Source organism: Protopterus annectens, chromosome 6.part1, assembly GCF_019279795.1.
Source record: "Protopterus annectens isolate FY-2018-M chromosome 6.part1, PAN1.0, whole genome shotgun sequence".
Taxonomy (NCBI): Eukaryota; Metazoa; Chordata; order Ceratodontiformes; family Protopteridae; genus Protopterus; species Protopterus annectens.
This window is the reverse complement of record NC_056738.1, coordinates 431465919-431486057: the sequence shown is the minus strand read 5'-3', so window position 1 is coordinate 431486057 and position 20139 is coordinate 431465919. Positions and strand designations below refer to the sequence as shown.

Genomic DNA, 20139 nt, shown 5'->3' with positions numbered 1-20139 from the left:
TGCAAAGAGGGTAGGAATGTGTATCCCCCCTGCTTGTTTATGTACCACATAACTGTGGTGTTGTCCATCTTTATCAGTAGTTGTCCTGGATGAAGTAAGTCCTTGAAGGCTGTCAGGGCATTCTGAACAGCTAGCATCTCTTTCTGGTTGATATGCAGATGCATTTGGTTTGGGCTCCATTTGCCCTGAATGCATCTCCCTGCCAGGTGGGCCCCCCAAGCATAGTCTGATGCGTCTGCAGTTAGGGTTTGGGTGGCAGGGGGTAGAGTGAATGACAGTCCCTTGTTTTGGTGACATGTCTCTTTCCATCAAAGAAACTCCTGTTGTCGGCAGGGAATGAGAGGAATCATTGTTTCCAGACTGTAACAATGCTGATTCCATAAACGTTTTAGGTACCATTGAAGTTTCCTCTTATGCAGTCTCGCATATGGAATTAGTAGAATGCAGGATGCCATGAACCCCAAAGCCTGCAGAATGTGTCTTGCAGATAACTGGGTTTTTGTTGCCATCTGTTTGAAGTATGTTGTCAGTTGCCTTTGTTTGTCTGGCATGAGGTAAGCCATCTGGGAAGTTGTATTCAAGCTTGCACCCAGGAAAGTAATTATTTGAGAGGGTACCAGTTGTGATTTCTTTTCATTTATGGTGTACCCTAGGCATGCTAGAAGCCTTTTTACAAATGCCAGATGTTGAAGAAGGGTGTCCTTGTCCTCTGCTTGAATGAGACAGTTGTCCAGATAAGGATAAATCTGAATGCTTCTTTGTCTGCAAAATGCAATTACTGGTGCCAGGCACTTTGTAAAGACCCTGGGCGCAGTAGATAAGCCAAAGGGCAGTGCAGAGAATTGGTAATGCAAAAAACCTGCTTTGAAGTGGAGGTATCTTCTGCATGATTCCCTTATTGGGATATACAGGTATGCCTCTTTTAAGTCTAGAGTTACTAACCAAGCATTCTTGCCTAGCATAGGTAGTAGCTGTTGTAAGTCAGCATTTTTAATTTTGGAATGTCCAGAACGTGTTCAGAATCGATAAGTTCAGTACTGGACGCCATGAATTGTCTTTTCTGGTTACCAGGAAAAGTCTTGAATAAAAACCTTGCCCTTTTTCCTTTTCTGGTAACGGATGAATAGCCCCCATATCCATGAGGGACATGACTTGTTTCTGGGCCTCTGCCCACTGGTTTTGTGGCGGATCTGGCCATCCGCTTGGAATTGGCAAAGTATGGAAATGAAATCTGTACCCCTGGGATACTATGTTTAATACCCACTTGTCCTGGGTAATTAACTGCCAATTTTGAGCATGAAGCACTAGTTTTCCCCCCAAGGGGGCTGCCAAAAGATAAGTGCTTGGTGATGGTAGAGGAAAGTCATTGAGACTGCTTACTGTAGGGTTGTGCTTTGTTTCCTCCAGATTTGGAGGTGGAGGCACCCCATTGCTTTGACCTGTAAGAACCCTGTGATTGGTATCTGGAGCCTTTTGAGCGCCTGGATTTGCCTTGAGTGGCCCTGTTGAACACAGGAAAGGACCAGTTTTTAGTATGCCAGTGCCTACTGAACCTGGGTGGCTGCACTTGCAAGAAATCTTTTACAGTTTGCATAGATTTAGCTTTGTCTTCCATTTTCTTTAAAACCTCTTATGTCTTATTACCAAACAGAGTATCATGCTGCAAAGGGGCATCCAACAATTTAGCTTTAACATAATCAGGCAGATTTTGCTCGTTGAGCCAGGCATGCCTTCTAATCACAGATCCAGTAACGGCAGCCCTGCAGGAGGCCTCCAGGGACTCAAAACCACATTGCAAAGTATGCTTTCCAACCTGTTTTGCTGAATGCAATAATTCCTGTAACTCTTTATTTTCCACACAATCAGAAATCAACATCATTTTCTGTTTCAGTAAGCCCATAAAATGCTGGTGATATTTAAGCATATGAAACTGGCAGTTTAAAGAACTGATTGCCAAAGTAGCAGACGTATAAGCCTTCTTACCCCATCTATCCAGTGCCCTGGAATCTCTATCAGAAGGGGTAGGATTTTTGGCTGTAGAGGCCTTTACACCCTTGGGACCTTGAGAAATAGTCTCAGGATCAGCAGCAGGATTTTTGAAAAGAAATTTGTGGGAGTCAGGAACCCTGAAATATATGTCTGGCTTACTAGGAGCTGGAGGCAGGGAATCAGGAGCCATGCTTGATTCCGAGAACACATCATCAACAATGTCTAATACAGGAGATATTGCCAAAGGCGTATGCTGAGGAAGAAGGAAATCCCTAAGCCTCTTTTTTGATTCAGAGAAGTCCTGACTCTCCCAGTGAAAATGTTCCCTTAAAGTATGCAAAGTCTCTCCAAAAGAGAAATCCTCAGGATGAGATGCAGATGGGATGGATTCCTCTGCATCAGAATCCTCATAGGGTGGAATAGAAAATTCCTGATCAGAAGAAATGGAAACCTGATCTGAAGATTCATAATCAGTGCCCTGCCTAGGCCTCTTAGCAGGGGGGGTTGGGAACCCCTGATCAAGGTAATTAAATCCTTAGACATTTTGATCATCTATTTTTTTGGCATAGGGGCCCGAGCAGGTGGCTCATGCATCAGTTTTTTAGACATAGAAGATGTTTTTGACCTTGTTTTTGTTGCTGGCGTCTGTTTAATATAAAAATGTTGAGGCCTGAAAATACCCTCAATAGCCGGTGCCTGCTCAATGGCTCTGGACCAATCTAAGGGAGAGACATCCACGGGTTCAATACTCTGAGAATCTCACGGCATACCTGACTCCGAATAGGTCTCGGTAGAGGCCTGCGACTCAAAAGTAGTGGGTATCAGGGGCTGCGAAAGCGCCTCACTGAGTAAAGGTGAACTGGTGACTGGCTTAGGAGAAGCTTTGTCGTCGGCTTTGGACCTTGACGGTCTGTCTCTGTCTTTTTCATTGCGTTTTTTATGAACTCCGGTAGTCGAATTGCTAACCAATGACATTTCAGGATAATTAAAATCTTGAACCAAAATATTTAGAAGCAAAAATATACCGACCCTTAATAGTGCGTTGGTGAAATCTAGCACAAAATCAACAGCAAGGCACGTTGTGATCAAGGCCTAGGCAAGGAATACAGTACAAATGAAAATCCTTATGAGGTATTTGCTTCCCACAAGTAATGCAAATATTAACTTTTACAGACATCGGTAAGGAGCAAGAAAAAGTTTCCCCAACGGGGTACTTAGCTTTAGTTTGAAGACTTCGGCTCTGAAACTCGAATACGAAAATTTCAGGAGTCGGCCGACCGGCACTTGCGAACTGCTTCTGCTTCAGGCACCGCGCGGCAAGAAAGACTGAATAAAATGGCGTCGGCTGCATGTTTTATAACCCTGACGACCTGATGTCATGGAAGAGGGGACAGCAACCAACACAGGACCCAAGACTTTGTTATTCAGGCCGACTGAGGGCAACCTGCCAGCAGATTACCCAAATGTAATGACTGCAACAGTGAAACACGAAGAACATCTATGTAGCCTCATGTTCATTTTTCAGCAATACCCATATTTATGGGGACATAAGATGAAGTATTTAGGTGTATGGATTACAAAGGATTCTGTTATGACAGCTAACAATATGTGGGATGAGACTAAACAAATAATACAAAAAGTTGAGAAGCCTGAAGCTCTTGATTACAGATATGGATACAATGTTTTTAGTCCCTTCAGTTTTATACACAGGTAATACATATTTTTTATCAACCAGAGAAGAACGTGTATATGCTTATTAATAAAGCATTGAAGGAATTTGTGAGGGAAGAGGGCATGTGTTACATGGGTTAAGATCATTTGTTCTATAGAGCAAGGTGGCTTAGGGTTGCCTGATTTGAAGGGGTACGTTAAGGCTCATACACATAACTCAAGTATAAGTTTATAAAACAAATTGGAAAGGGATGATGAAACATCAGGGGAGTTCAAGAGATAAGAAATTTGTATCTTGGATACGAGTCCTTAAGGAGTATACCCATCATAAATAATATTACATTCATGAAGTAGCAGGAGGTTTTAAGAATTAACCCAGCAAGAGAAACCAGAAAGGATATTTTAATCAATAAAGATGACTGCAAGAAGGAATATAGAAAATAGGCAAATGGGGGCTGTAAATTGCTGCAAGAAATTTATACAGGAACCAAAGCACTGGCAGCAAACAAATCAGAAGGAAAAGGTAACATAACGGGATGAGGCTAAGAAAAAGTATGGACTGCCGGTCAGAAACTCACTATAAGGGACTGACAGCACAGCATAAGGAAGGAGACAGAGATAGGGAGGTTGCTAAGTGAAAGATCAGCTGAGGCAGAGTTTTTAGCTGAGTCTACAATAAAAGCTGCTGAAAAAAGTGATAGTAGATTAAATAAAACACTGTGTGACAACCAAGAATCAATAGGAAGAAACATCTAAGGCTCCAAAGTATGCAGCAAAGTCCAGAATGTTTAAGTTATCTACATGGACACTTTTTTTTAACCCAAGTAGACTTCTGAGTATGTTTCCTCAGGTAGATAGCAAGTACTGAAGGTGTGATGAGGACGAGGTATGGAGACTATTTGTCATATTTTTCAAAATTTCTTAGAGTACTTTAACTGAAATGTTGGGGAACAAACAGATGTAATTAAGGACAAGATTCTTTTGAGCTGGACTATAAGATCTGAATTGCTTAGACAGAGTAAGCCCTTACTAAAATGTAATGCTACTGGATGCCAAAACAGCAATTACTACAAAATGGAAATCAAAACCTAAACCAACTGTAACTTTAGTACGGCATATTGTACAAGAGATAAAAAGAACTGGAAGTGGGAAATTTAGAAAACTGAAAGAGAGCATTTCATGGAAATAAATGGAATTTGTAGGAATAATATATGCAGAATAGTGTTCTGGAAGAGGAGTGAGGCTTAACTGAAGAAAAGAATTCAGCATTCCTGTGATGTTGGAGTGAATGAAAATTGTTAAAGAACTTGTATGTATACTGCACGACAATAACAATGAAAGTATTACTATAGTTTGATGTCTTTTTAATAAAGACACATATTACTCTTTACTCTGTTGGCCACAGTGGTGCAGCGGTTAGCTTTGTTGCCTCACGCTAACAAGTTCTCTGGTTCGATTCTTGGCTGGAGTGCCTTCTGTGTAGAGGCTGCATGTCCTCCCTATGGTTGAGTGAATTTTAAAGACATGCAGGTAGGTGCATGTGCCTTCTGTGAAGGTTAGGTGCCCAGCTGGCAACTTGACACCGTAAGAACCAGTCAATCTGCGGACCAGTGATCTACTGTGGCGACCCCTAACAGGAGAAGCTGAAAGACATTGCTTTGCAAAACACATATTACTCTTTAAATTGTGATGGTTTAGCAAAGTTTTTTTTTTAATTAAATCTTAGTTTAGCATGAGAAGTGCTAACATTCCACTGCTAACTCCTTGATGCCATATTGGAAAGCCATAACTGTGTGCATCACTCTATATATCTGAAGATTAAAGCAGTAAAGCACAACAACAACAATAATTTATTTCTTCATAGTATGAGGGACCCTGTAAAACAAGATGCTTTCTTTCCCAACTTAACCTGAATGGGATGGAACAAGTCTGCAGTTCTTTTCACATTTATACACAACGTGTATTTAATGTTACAGCTACACAATCTAGTTTTATACCATTAACTCCACTAGTAAGGTAAGTTGTTATACTACTCGCTCATTCAGCCCACTGTTACAAGCATATGCTTAAAAACAAAAAATACTTCTCTCCTCATCTAAAGGTACTGAAAAATGTGGCATCCACCACTAAACTGTATAAAACCATGGCCACTGAGATTCAAGGCAGCTATAACAGTCTGCTCCTACATAGAGCTACCAAATAAATTCTAAATTCTACAATAAGAAGAAAATTAACAGTATTGCTAAAAATATAGAAGAAAGAGTCACACAACTAATAGGATTAATGTTGCTAGAAGGCTAGGCATACCATGATAGGGTGAGACACCTTGGTTCACAAATTTCAAGAACTCCTTGGCAGCATTCTGAATGGCTTCCTTAGAGCTTTTCATAGCTGTAGCCTGAAAGATGAAAACACAAAAGTTAGAGTCAAAAATATTTAACTGTTACTTGTACTCCAACTTACTTCTACCATAAAAAGGAAAAACAGATTACAGCGGGATGAAGGAGTTCATAGAGGTAGTTTCTGTACTCCTCAACACAGAAATTAAGAATGTGTTAGTTCTACTAAACACCTGTTATAAGTACTATGCTATTTAACTTAAATGTTACAGACTCTAGAATAAGATTTACACTTGTGAAAAATTCCAATGGGGAAAAAAAAAATCTAATTATTATACTTAACATTTCTATGAAAGTAATAATGCTTCTTCAACAACAGAACCATAGTAAGCCAAGGTCTAGATCTTAGGGACTCTTACTTCAATAAAACCTGAAGAAAACAACCTTAGATATGATGCTCAATGTCTCCTGATTATAACAGATTCAACGTAAAAATCAGTCAGACACAAATACAGCTTTCAAGGAAAAATACAACACAGTCTGGTCTAAAGTCATAAAGACAGTAAACTACCTATATATTTTACAAATTCAGAATTTACTCAAACAATGAAACATTTTTAATGGATGCAATCACAATGCTTTTCATAAATCAATATCATCTTTTTGACAGAAATACAAGCATATTCTGAAAATGGAAAACTGTTGAAAATTATCAGTCTCTCATTATTATCATGGAAAAGGTGTCCGAATCCGAAGTTAAAAATACATTTAGGGGTATCATCTATCAATGGTTCAACATGCTTTCAGTAAACATCTTAGATATTCAAAGAAAAAGGTCAGGCTATAGCAATTTCTGTCAAAAACATTATGACCCATAAGATCAAAGTGCTCTATAATCAAGGTTGAGATGGGTCCCTCAGGCTATCATGTCTGATTCACTAACTGCTACGTCAACTACTGAAAGTTACAAGTACACAGAAATCTTCATTGATGGGTTTTAAAGTAGAACTTATCTGCGTAGTTCCATATCAGGAACTAATTGCACTATATAAATTGGTTAACACCAGGTAACAAAACAGCTTTACGCAGACCACGCTGTTAATATGTAAAACACTTACTGGTCATTGGTTCTAATAAATGCCATAAATTAAGGTGTAACAGAACTGCAAGATTTGCTGTTAATGTACATAATTCTACTACTCATTAAACAATCTATATAACTTATGATACACTTGAGAACAGAATGCTGGTGTCCCAAATGGAACTGGCCAACAGGCTCCTACTGCAGGACATCACAGATTAAAAGCTTAAAAATACAAGGACTTATTAATAAAATAACACTAATACTACCTATTATAAGCTGGGAAATCAATTAGTTAAAAAAGTCAAGAGACAAAAAAATGTCATGACGCTATAAGCCAATACAGGTGTTAACTGGAAGTACACAAAAAGGCACTACAGGTTTGAACAAATTAAATAGTAGGAGCACTGGGGTGCAAGAATGCTTTTGGCTGTTTCAGGTCTTTCAAATATGCTTTGGTTTTTTATAACTACATTTTTTGTGATTGCACAAGTCAGAACATCTGTACTTTTATATAACAATTGTGACAGATAATGTGTATTTGGTTTAATAAGAAAAAAGCAACGGCCAACCTCCACTCAAGACCAATAACAAGGTAAAAAAACCAAACGGATCAGGAGACTGTTACAGACCACAAGTACCGCAATGATGGAAGAATCCAAAAATAATCCAAAGATTAACGCTTTATTAAACTGCGTTTTCGTCCAACAAGTGACTTCATCAGATACAAAGTACTAAAAACACAAAATAAGCTTTTATACATATGTGATTAGATCTTATCCAATCATATCAGTCCTTTGTTTTTTAAAAAACATCAGTGTTAATGCTTCCTTCTCTTGTACGTTCTACTTTATCTATTGTAAATAAGTTTAAAACCATTATAAAATACAAGTAAATTAAATGTCTTGGATAAAATTCATTTTAAAACATTGAAACTCAGTTTAATAAAGCGTTAATCTTTGGATTATTTTTGGATTCTTCCATCATTGCGGTACTTGTGGTCTGTAACAGTCTCCTGATCCGTTTGGTTTTTTTACCTTGTATTTGGTTTAATAAGCCCATTATCCTAGGTTATACATTTTCTAGTATACATACCATTTGCTCTCCACAAAATATCCTTAAGTCTAAGCAGAAACTGAAGCCAAAATGCCTCCATTAACCTACGTGAGAAGGGGCAAAACAATACATCTGTGCCATTATCTCACTTAACAGAATTTACACTATATAACATTTTTCATAATTTATAAAATTTCCTGCTTTCTTTCTCAAGTCTTGCGTATAGACTTGGCTCCTTGCCTTAAAGAGGGTCCCCCTCTGTAAATGGAGCTTACCCAGATGGGCTACAGTAAACAAAGCAAAACATAAAAAATACACAAAAAATAGAATTCCTTGTCTTTTGTTTCACTATTTTCCTAGCTTCTCACTAATCCAGGGGTCTGGAGCCGCATGTGGCTCTTCCACCCCTCTGCAGTGGCTCCCTATAGATTGGAAAAATATTGGCCAGTCTACTGCACAACGCGTGCGCACACAGACACACACACACACACACACACACACACACACACACAGAGTGATCAAGCGATGGACTTTAAATATTGCTCTCCTATAAACTTGCTAGAATAACACGGCTTCTGTTGCCATGCATTCCACTCGCACTGAGAGCGATCTCCTGCCAGCAGCAGCATCTCGTGAAAGGTTTCCATACCTCTCAAAGTCTTACCACAAGAAATCTGAACCAAGCCACAAATAAAGGGGAAAAAAGGAACAAAAATAGGGATGAACTTTAAATATTGCTCTTGGACAGTTGCTAGAATAACACGGTTTCTGTTAACATGCATTTTCCACACACACACACACACACACACACACACACACACACACACACACACACACACACAATCACCTCTCAACTGTGCAGATTTTCGCAGAATGCCCTGACTTTTGCCTCGTATTTCTGGTGTGTTTCTCATAAAATTGTGTTTTTCTGTCAAATTATTGAGGGCTGAAGTCAGAAACAAATAGACATTTGAGCTTCAGAATTCATACCCTTCAGAAAATTCATGCTAATGCAAAATCTATTACTCTATCAACTTTCTAAGATTGTAAGAGCAATATTTAAAAAGCATCCCTATTTCTGGGCCTTTGTGCCCCATTATTTATGGCTTTGTCCAGATTTTTTGTTGTAAGAGGTCAAGAGATATGATACACACAAACACACACTGAGAGTGCTCAAGCAATCCCAACAAAGGAACAAAAATAGGGACGGATTTTAAATATTGCTCATAAACTTAGTTCTTTTATATTTAGTATAATAAGTGTATACTAAACTTCATACGCTGTGTTATCTTCATTTTAGGGGTCAAATTGGTTTTGTGGCTCCTGATGTTTTATTTGGTGGGAGAGGGGCAAAATGGCACTTTTGATAGTGAAGGTTGCAGACCCCTGCACTAATCTGTCCATCCCTTCCTTTACAACAATGTCCACATTTCTCTCCCTCCTTTTACCTCAGTGACTATTTCCCTTATTAAAAATTCTCCAGCTTGCTTCTTGATTGGTCACAATAACAGTAATACCTTACTTTATTACTTCTTATTAAACTTTACTAAGTCTTGGTTTATTTAAACTTATATTAGTACTATGTGACTATTTTCAGTCAATTAAACGTTTTACTGTAATGTTATTAATACAGTAACGATGTTAGTAGTTGAACAACTATGAAAGTATCATAGTACATTTCATTATCAACCACATTCCCCCTTCCTAATATTTCCATGCTTAAGTTGCCTCTTCTTTTCATTATTTCGCTTGCTAAAAACCACCGGTAATATTACAGTATATTTTGCAATGTTGTATCTTTGCTATATACAAGCCAGTGTCTAATTCTTATGAATGTTCAACATTGTATACATCTACGCAAGACTATGTATATGCTCTTTTTAAATGATGCTCATGTAATCAAATATAAAGCTTTTTCTCTCTCATGTATTTACACTTATCTATATTTTGCATTTTTTTTAATCACATATGGCATAGGCAAGCATACATTTATATAAAGGAAAACAAACCATATTGACATAATTTTAGTTGCAAGCATCACTTACAATCTAGCCAAGGTTTCATAGCTCAATCAAATCCTGCCTTTAAACCTCGTTCCTCCTCTGCATGTAGTGTTCTCACAGTTCCCTTTTCTTCTACGGAATTTGCTCCTACCTTTCTAAAGATCCCGATTCCAAGCGGTTTTCTCTCTGTTACCATATTTACTACTTTTAGTACAGATTTCCACTGTCTAGTAATTGCGTTTTTGGCAACCATCATAATTAGACTCAACAAGGCCTTACTATGTCTAGGCAATTCAGATTCTGTATCATAGCTCAAAAAATTATTTCCTTAGTTACATCAATTTGCTCACCCGGAATCATTAACAGAGTAGTCTGTAGGGAATCTTTAAAGTCTGTCAAACTCATTACACTCCCAGAAAACAAGTCCCCAATTACCTCTTTCTTCACCATCACACCTCCAATATCTGATGTCCGAGGAAAAATTCTTTGGAGTCTACTTGGGGTATAAAAATACCTATGTAAACACTTCCAAGCAAAGATCCTAAATCATCTAGACTTTGTTGTGTATTTGGCAGACATATATCTCCCATTGTTTCTTTGGCAGACATATATCTCCCATTGTTTCTTTGTGAATTACTTATCCAATCTCTCTTCCCAATCCTTTTTAACCTCCTGTGATTGATTCTTATAGTTGTCATGCAATATTTTGTATGGTCTACTAATTATTCTTTTTTTAATAGCAGTTTCTGTTAAAAACTGTACCAGTACTGGTCTTTTGCTTAGGACCCCTCCCCATTTCTTTCTCTTTGCCTTATATTTTGCATTGTTTTTGACATCATGTAACTGTACTCTTTGCATATATCAAAACTAGTGTTACATGTGGAACTTCTCACTCTCTGAGCCTCCACTGAAAAATGGTTTTATCCCAGCAGGATATTCACGGTAAACATATAGAAAAATGAATAAATGTAATTACACAATTTTCTGTTGTTTCTGCCTTATTCATTACACTGCACATGCATGCAATTTACCAATTTTCTGTTTGCAATACATTTGCCAAATGGCCAAGGAAGTTTCTTGAAAAGGGTCCTGTACCAGCCTACTTTATCAGTAAATAAATACTTAAAATGTTCATTGGGGGACTGCTGCTTCATGGAAGTAAAGTTCAATGTAGTAGTTTCTTTATATTCTTTACAAAATTTTGCCTTTCTGCTCACATCAAATTGATATAATCTTCTCTTTATTAGATGTCTCTTGTCACAAATCATTTCAGTGTTATTCATTTACCAAGCTGAGGACATCATCCCTGGGATTCTGAAAGGCTAAGCATGATGTGGAGGCGTGAACTTGGAAGGACTCTGCAGCACGCCACACCTTTTGAATTCACACAGTCCTCTCTACCACCGAGGTTTCCCCCTTGTAGGGGACAGAAAATTTGGGGGGATGAAGCCACATACTAATGCAGCAGAATAGGGGAGTTCACGTAGGGTGTTAGACTGTGTATATGAGCAGATGTACACGTGCTTGTCTGTAGGGGCAGGAATGAGGCTGCATGAACGTGTGAGCATGTGCATGTCTATCTGCATGTGTGTTTGCACTGGGAAGACTTAAGTAAAAATCATGAGCAGAAGCATAGCTGGCTCAAACAGCACCTTGTGCTAGTACTGTGAACCAACACACCACCTCCTCAGCTACTGAAGAGCTGAAAGCACTTTACTGCGTTAAGCAGATCAATGCATGATCAGCTTATTACAGATCCATGTACACCCCCATGCACATGCATGCAACTCTTCCAGTAAAGGGCAACAGCCAAGACATTCCTTCCAGCCAGATGGACAGATGCATAATACTCCCAGCCCAGCCATTCAGGTCCTGTTTCTCTATCCTGCCCAACCCTCTTCTGAAGCATTAAACCTGAACATTTTAGCTGTCTGTGTGGGGTCTAAACTCCGGCAACTACTTGCTACATTGTAGTAAGCAGTTTGCTACAGCTTAAAAGTGTAAAAAAAAACAAACAAGCAAAAAAAAAAAAACACTTTTTTCTTAAACACCTGAGCACTGTACAACTCCATGCAGGCAGGCTATACTAGCAAAGACGCTCATTGTTTTAGTTAAAAAAAAATTCCATCTTTTAAACTGTAGGAAACTGTTTGCTACAACGTTGAGACTTTTTATCGTTTAATTAAACTGTAGCATACTGCTTGCTAAAATGCAGCATGCAGCTGCGACAGTTTAGACCATACACAGAGTGCTAGAGTGCTCAGGATTGACCAGAAATGCAATACCAGCTTTAAAAAGTTGGTATTGCATTAAAGAAAGATCAGGATCAGCTGATCATACCCACAACACTTTACAACCAGGGCAGTTGTCCCTCCTGTCCAGCCTAGCTATGCTACGGATCATGAGTTTGTTTGTGTCACACCAAGCTCATGGGTTAATGTGCAAGTGTTTCCATGAATGGGAAAGAGTGGGGCGCTTGTTTGTGGATGAGTAGATGTAGGTGGGCATGTCCAAGATAATGTAGTAACAGCACAGTGTAATAGTGACACCCCAATGTATAATTCACACCACAGATCACTAAAGAGGTATGCCTGTGGAAGACACCCTAGAAATACATAGGGCATCTACAGGATATGAATACTACTGCTCGCATGGAAAAGTGTAGGGTACCCTCAACATCTTTCCAACACCAGAATAACTGGTTTACAAATGGATATATAGTTGTCTGGGTGGCTATTAGGTATAGGGTTATAAGAAATATTAGTGCTATACTATACATAAGGTGCCATACTAACTGATCAAGCACATAATAATGCTTTTGTTGCAGAATGGCAATTAAAAGGGAAGCAGGGCATTTCACATATTATGATCAGTAATAGCATGCATGCTAGAGCTCATTTATTCCTGCATTACCATCAATGTACCATCACTGAAGGAATAGAACATTGTATAATCTCAGGAAGACAAGTCAACACATGCATTGTGGGACCTTCCAGATTTAAATCTTCCTCAAACAGTGTGGAGACTCAGTAATGCATGGTCTCATAACTATTGTACTGGACGTGAATATGGATCTATCCATAATGACAGATTATGCTGTTTGATAGTTTGTACTACATTATAGGTTCAGAGGTGTGTACTAGGCTAATGGCCCTGGGGCCTTTACAAGCCTAGCCATAGGATTACCCCGGTATAGTGCCACCCGACCTTAGTTCCCAGTGCATCTGTTGAGTAGAGCCACTGGAGTTATCTCTGGGGTGAATCTTCTGTTTCCCATCCACTCATTAAGATTTCTCTTGAAGAGGGTCAGTGAGGTGCTCTGCTTGACATGTATGGGAAGTCTGTTCCATAGCATGAGCAGTCTCTGGATTATGAACCTGTCCCTCCAGCATGTTCTGTTAATTGTGGTAATGAGGTTGAGGTCTCTGGAGCATGTGGTGTGGAGGGATTGGGATTTCTTTAGATGTAGCATTTCTAACACAGCTGGATCAGACATGGCTTTGTAAGTCAAGCAGAGATCGCCTCTAAGGTGATATGAGACAGAGAATTGTTGGAGTTTTTTGAGTCTGTCCATATAGGACAATTGTTTAAGGCCTAGATTCCACTTTGTGAGGTACTTTTGCGGCCTCTCCAGTTGTTGCAGGTGTCTAGTGAGGTATATGCCAAATGGGGCATTGTACTCGATGATTGGCCTAATGAGGGAAGAGTAGAGGGGAGACAATGACCTCTTTCTTCCTGGATGCAGAACCCTTAGTAATGAGATGTGCCACACAGACGGACTTTCTGACCACAGTGGCAATGTGGTGATCAAAAGAGAGGTTGCTGTCAATCATCATTCTATCACCATACTGTAGACTTGTCCTCCAATATATGCAGTGCATCTTGAGTAAAGGCATTGATACTGTGCAGAATTGTGCAACAGCAGTACACAGAGTAAGGCAACAGCACAAACAAAAGAAAATGATATTAATCTTGTTTGGCTATGTTATCACTACCATTTAGTTAAGTTGAAATGGCAGTAGCAGACTGAATGTTACTATGTATGACTAGTGAATGTCAGACAGGGAATCAGACACTCATCAGGTATTGAAAACTGTTAGAATAATGCCAAACACCTAAACAGTATCATTTTAATGATTTGTTGGTACTTTTCCGTTAAACCCCTACCACGCATTTTAGGAGCTGTATTGCCCGATTCTGGCTTACTTGTTTATCGACTTGATTCTGGTGTATTTGTTTATCAACTTCCTACTCCATCACAGACCATTAATACTCACTTTTTCTCTGTATTGCCTACCTAGTTGGGTCGTACCTACATTTGCATTTTCAATAATAGGCACCACACACCTAGAATGGGGTGGGTGACTAGGGAGGGGGAGAAGGGCCCGGCAGCATGTTAAGAATTACTCCAAAGTCCAGGGTTAACACATAGCAGTAGCCATTCATCTGTTATAATCAGCCGAGACTGGTCATAGGCAGAAGACATGTCAGTTAAGGTGATTTGCTGTTGATTCTGACCTGGGTTACTGGTCATCGGGAGGATGTAGTGGGATCACGCTTCAGGAAAAGAAATCTGGCAGAAAATGTCGACCTCACAGCTGCACACAAGGGTAGGCTGTCATACAAAAGTTCACTACTTAATACACTACTTGAAAGCCATGTCATCTGTGTGATCTGCAGATGACCTACACTTTATGACGAAAGCAGGTGTAACTGTAACCATCATATCCATGCAGACGACTGGGTGACAGCTTCTCTTAACTGTAAGCAGAAGTCATCACCAACAGACATTTACGGCAAAGGGGACAACACTTGAAAGAAGATAACACTAAACAGTTTGGGAAATAGAATGTGTAGTATCGATCCAAACCCGAGGGGGAAGAAATAAGACAAAAGCCGCCAATACAGCTCCTAAAATGCGTGGTAGAGGTTTAACGGAAAAGTACAGATTTGTTGATAGACAACAACAGAACCACATTCATATGTATAACGTTTTAAGGCTAAAAGAGAATGAAGAGTACTAAAGAACATACTCTACACCGTAGTAACAAAGATACAGCATGTATACTAGAAAACAGATGTAGCTAACATTCAGTAGTCAGCATAAAATATGAAATGAAAGGAACATACGAGTGTGCCTACTAATGTAGGAAGTTCACATCACTCATGCTTCCACAGAGGTTCAAGCAGCCAGTTCATAAAACCACTCCTTTGGTAAGTAGCACTCAAATTAGCACACAGTAAACTAGGAGATAAAAGGACAGAACACCATATTGACTAATGCTTCAGCCTTGCAAAACACACATGCTTTCTAGAGTTACTAGCAGATCAGAATGTCATTATACTTGACAAGTACTCAGAAAACACAACAGTTAGCTGCCTGTCGTGTGCCAGGATCCGCCATATAACCCACGCACTCAGGTCACTCCACAACAAGTACAAATATGACTCTGTCATTGTCCGTGTTGGTGTGAATGACCTGAGATGTACCTCTCTGGACTACATGAAAAGAGACATGGAAGAGCTCTCCGATCTTGTAGCCCAGGCAGGTATGACCCTAGCCCTGAGTAGCATTCTGCCATCACCCAGAATGATATCGCAGTACAAGGACAAAATGATTGACTTCAACAATTGGCTAAGCATTTGGTGTCATTCTAAGGGGATCCAGTATCTGTCTGCTTGGGATGACATGGTCGACAGACCACGATGCTTTGCCACAGATGGCCTGCACCTGTCGCCCCTGGGATTCCGGATACTGGCTAAGGCTCTTGCTGCCCCTATAGTGCCTTTTTTAGGCAAGGTTCACATAAAAAATTCACCACCATAACAGGAACAGGCAAGCAAAAACTGAGGGTAATGCTACTCAATGCTAGAAGTCTAAATCTCAAAATGCACTCACTCGAGGTACTCCTTAAAATGGAGAACATCGATATCTGTGCAGTGACTGAGACCTGGTTCAAGGCTCCAGAGAGCACCCCTGCACTACCAGGCTATAACTCATACCACACTTTTCGGCCATGTAACCTGGACCGAAACACCAAAGGCGGAGGTGTGTCCATATTCATTACGGATATCCACACCTCCAGGCTAGTTGCTCAGCATTATGCATCCAAAGTTATCCAAGTGCAACTAACTCTGGGCAAAACTGCAATCTAAATTGTAGCTTGCTACAGATCCCCCACCAAGCACCAGGATTCCCACTCCTCTTTTCTTGATGTACTGGAAAATAATAGGGTTCAACCAAACACCCCAATAATGGGCGACTTCAACTACCCCACCTTTAACTGAGAAAACTACTTGTGTACCAACTCCTTAGCTCAATGCTTTCTGGAATTCATAAACTCCAATGCCCTGGATCAACTTATCCACACCCACACCAGGGGCAACAATATCCTAGACTTAGTCATTACCAACATGAGTGACCGGTGTTCCACACCTGAAGTCAACTCCTCATTGGTCTGATCCGACCATAAGCTAATCACCCTTGATAACCACATCCCGCCCCCACCCCCCATTAAGGAAACCACAGTAAAAAATTTCTCCAAAGCCAACTTCATGCTTCTTAAGACAGAAGTGGTGAACTTCATGACTCCCATGCAGATGGACAATACAGTTACAACTGCTGAATCCTACACAAATGCAGTCTATAAGCACTTACACGAGTGCATGGATCGTGCTATCCCAAACAGAACCAAGACGCTATCCTCCAAAAAAAGGAAGCCAATTTGGTGGTCCCCTACCATAAGCAAACTGTACAACAGAAAAAAGAAACTGTTGCAAAAGAGAGTAAAATCCCATGAGTAAAGGAGCTCCCTGGTCAGCTTCAGTAAGAAGCTGAGATCCCTTATAAGATCCTCCATAGCTAGCTACGGAAACAAAATCTCCACTAATTCCAAGGACAACTACAAAGCATTCTATAGCTATGTCAAGAATCTCGACGGCAACACCAAGATCCGCTCTGAGTTACAGCACAAAGGCAAGAAAATTACAGAACCAACTGATATTGCCAACATCCTGGCAGATAGGTTCAGTGCTAACTTTACCCCCCTCTCACCCCCTAAAGGGCCCATATCTATACAGGAAGAATGCAGAGTCCCTGTAATCACAACTACGCAGGTAAAAGCTGCACTCTCTAAAGCCAAAAACACAGCATCCATGGGAACGGACAACATCCCAGGCTGCGTTTTACACAAACTTCAGAACGAACTTGCTCCCACTTAAGCACCATGCTCAATAATAGCCTTGAATCAGGCTTTGTGCCCACTGAATGGCACACAGCAACAGTTATCCCACTCCACAAAGGGGGAACCACCACTGATCCTGGGAACTATCAACCTATTAGCCTGACGAGCCTGGTCTGCAAGGCCATGGAACGTATCATCATGGAACTCATAAACAAAGACATTGGTAACCTCCAAACTCTGGATCCCACCCAGTTCGGGTTTGAGAAAGGCAGATCATGCCTCCTGAACCTGATCGATTTCTTTGAGGCAGTCACCAAAGCCGTAGATGAGGGTAAGGTGGTTCACACAGCCTATCTTGACCTCGCTAAGGCTTTCAACACCATCCCCCATTCTGGAATTATAGCTAAACTCACTAAACTAGGTATAAATCCTTACGTCACAAGATGGGTTGCCAACTGGCTCACTGACAGAACCCACACTGTACAAGTTGCAGACTCCAAATCTGACCTCAAAGCAGTGACAAGTGGAGTACCACAGGGTTCTGTCCTGGGACCATTCCTGTTTGGTATCTACTTCTCTGAAGTACAGGCTAACACAGAAGGCCTCTGGCTAACGAAGTTCGCAGATGACTGCAAACTAGGAGCCATAGTCAAGTCCCCAAATGATGTGGACATCCTACAGAAGGGCCTCGCTGAGACAGATGCCTGGTGTCAGAGCCATGGCCTCAAGCTCAATGCCAAAAGTGCAGTGTCATCCCCTTTGGTAAAAACTCTGTACCCATGAACTATCACACAGGCAGCAATCTACTTAACACTGAATGCGTGATAAGAGACCTTGCGACTGAGGTGGACAGTAGTCTCTCCTTTGATAGTCACATCGCCACAGTAGTCAGAAAGTCCTTCTACGTGGCACACCTCATCATAAAAGGGTTCTCATCCAGGAAAAAAGAGGTCATTGTTCCCCTCTACTCGACACTCATTAGACCCATTATAAAGGACAACGCCCCTTTTGGAATGTACCTCACAAGACATCTGCAGCAGCTGGAAAGGCCACAGAAGTACCTCACAAAGAGGATTACTGGCCTCAAACAAATGCCCTACACTGACCGCCTCAAAAAAACTCCAGCTTTACTCCGTAGCATATCGCCTACTCCGAGGTGATCTCTGCCTAACATATAAAGCTATGTCAAACCCAGAGCTGTTGGACATGCTACACCTAAAGAAATCCCAATCCCTCTGAGCTACACGCTCTAGGGACCTAAACCTTGTCACCACAATAAGCAGGACATGCTGGAGGAATAGATCCCTGTCCCAGAGATTTCCCATACTCTGGAACAGGCTACCCATCTATGTCAAGCAAAGTTATTCATTAGCACTCTTCAAGAAAAATCTTGATGACTGGATGGGAAATAGGAAATGCTCCCCAGGGATCACTTCTGTGTCTCTGCTCGACAGTGGCACAGGAAAATAACTTTCTTGGGTGGCGTAAGCCAGGGAACCTTGTTGGCTAGGCTTACGCAGGCCCTTGGGCCATTAGCATAGTACCTACCTATGAACAAAGTAAAACATTTTATTTTACAGTTTGGTGACCAGGTAATAAAAAGAAAGAAAGGAAAAAAAATGTTTCCACTACTGTTTGAAATTTGCCTCACTTGGATGCTTTCTTCAGATCTAGTAGCAGTCATGTTATAAAAATCACTGTTGCCAGCCAGTATTCAGAAACAGTACAAAATAAAATGGGAAAGTGACAAAAAACATTTTCTAATGTTTTGCCCCTGGATAATTTGTACATTTTCTAGAGGGGAAGCAGTAGTAGTCAGGTCATAAAAAAATCCCTGTAAGACTACTTTTCTCCAAGGGTAACATATACAGGCTAAACTAATGAATGGCAATAAGTGAGAGCTGTTTTGAGTACAAATGAAATTTCAGATGGAATCTGGTTATCAGCTTTGAAAGTTACTGGTGGCACCCCACCCCTGACCACCACAAACAAAGCTGAGCATACTCAGAAAGGAATACTGAAAATGTAAACAAAAAGCATTTAAAAACAGGAGTGTCATTTGAAGTAATAATGTACTTATTTAGTTATATTGAATCCAAGCATTACAGCATATGCCAATACCAATACAAGGGCAATGGCTAAGTTTGCAGATGACTGCAAACTAGGAACAGTCATTGAATCCCCAAAATGACTAAGCTATCCTGCATGAAGGTTTGACCCAGATAAATAACTGGTGCCACATATGTGGACTGAAACCACCTTTGGGAAGTCATCTACACCTGGGAACTACCATACTGACAATACACCCCTAAGAGTTGCCCTAGTTTAGGATTTGGGAACTTTATGTGGACAGTAACCTAATTTTCAATAAACGTATGTCTACTGTTTAAGAAAATCCTTCTATATTGCAAATCCTATAAAACAAGTGGACAGTGTCTAGATCTAGAAATGTTGTTGGACCCTTTACTTAGCCCTCATTAGACCAATCATTGCCTATAATGCCCCCTTGAGTATGTATCTGTCTAGACACAAGCAACAATTGGAACACTCAGAGAAATACCTTCCTAAAAAAATACAAGGTCTAAACAATATGTCCTACATGGACTGAATCAAAGCCCTGCCACTATACTCTGTATCCTACAGACTGCCAAGAGGTGACCTTTGTCTGGCACACAAGGCATTCTCTGACCCAATACTGATGGATTTACTGTGCATCAGCAAGTCAAATGGCATCAGAAATACTTGGTCTAGGGATCTAAACTTCTACAAGATCATCAGCATGATTTGGAGGAAGAGGTACATCTCACAGAGGATAT

General features: G+C 40.3%; 1 protein-coding gene across 1 annotated transcript in view; it reads right to left on the bottom strand.

The window, feature by feature from the left end:
• The window catches only part of LOC122805613 (aspartyl aminopeptidase), a 1034351-nt gene that overhangs the window by 859592 nt on the left and 154620 nt on the right, over positions 1–20139 (bottom strand). Inside the window, exon 2 of the mRNA XM_044075861.1 lies at positions 5968–6058. Coding sequence (XP_043931796.1) covers positions 5968–6058 — 91 coding nt within the window. The remainder of the gene's footprint in view (positions 1–5967; positions 6059–20139) is intronic.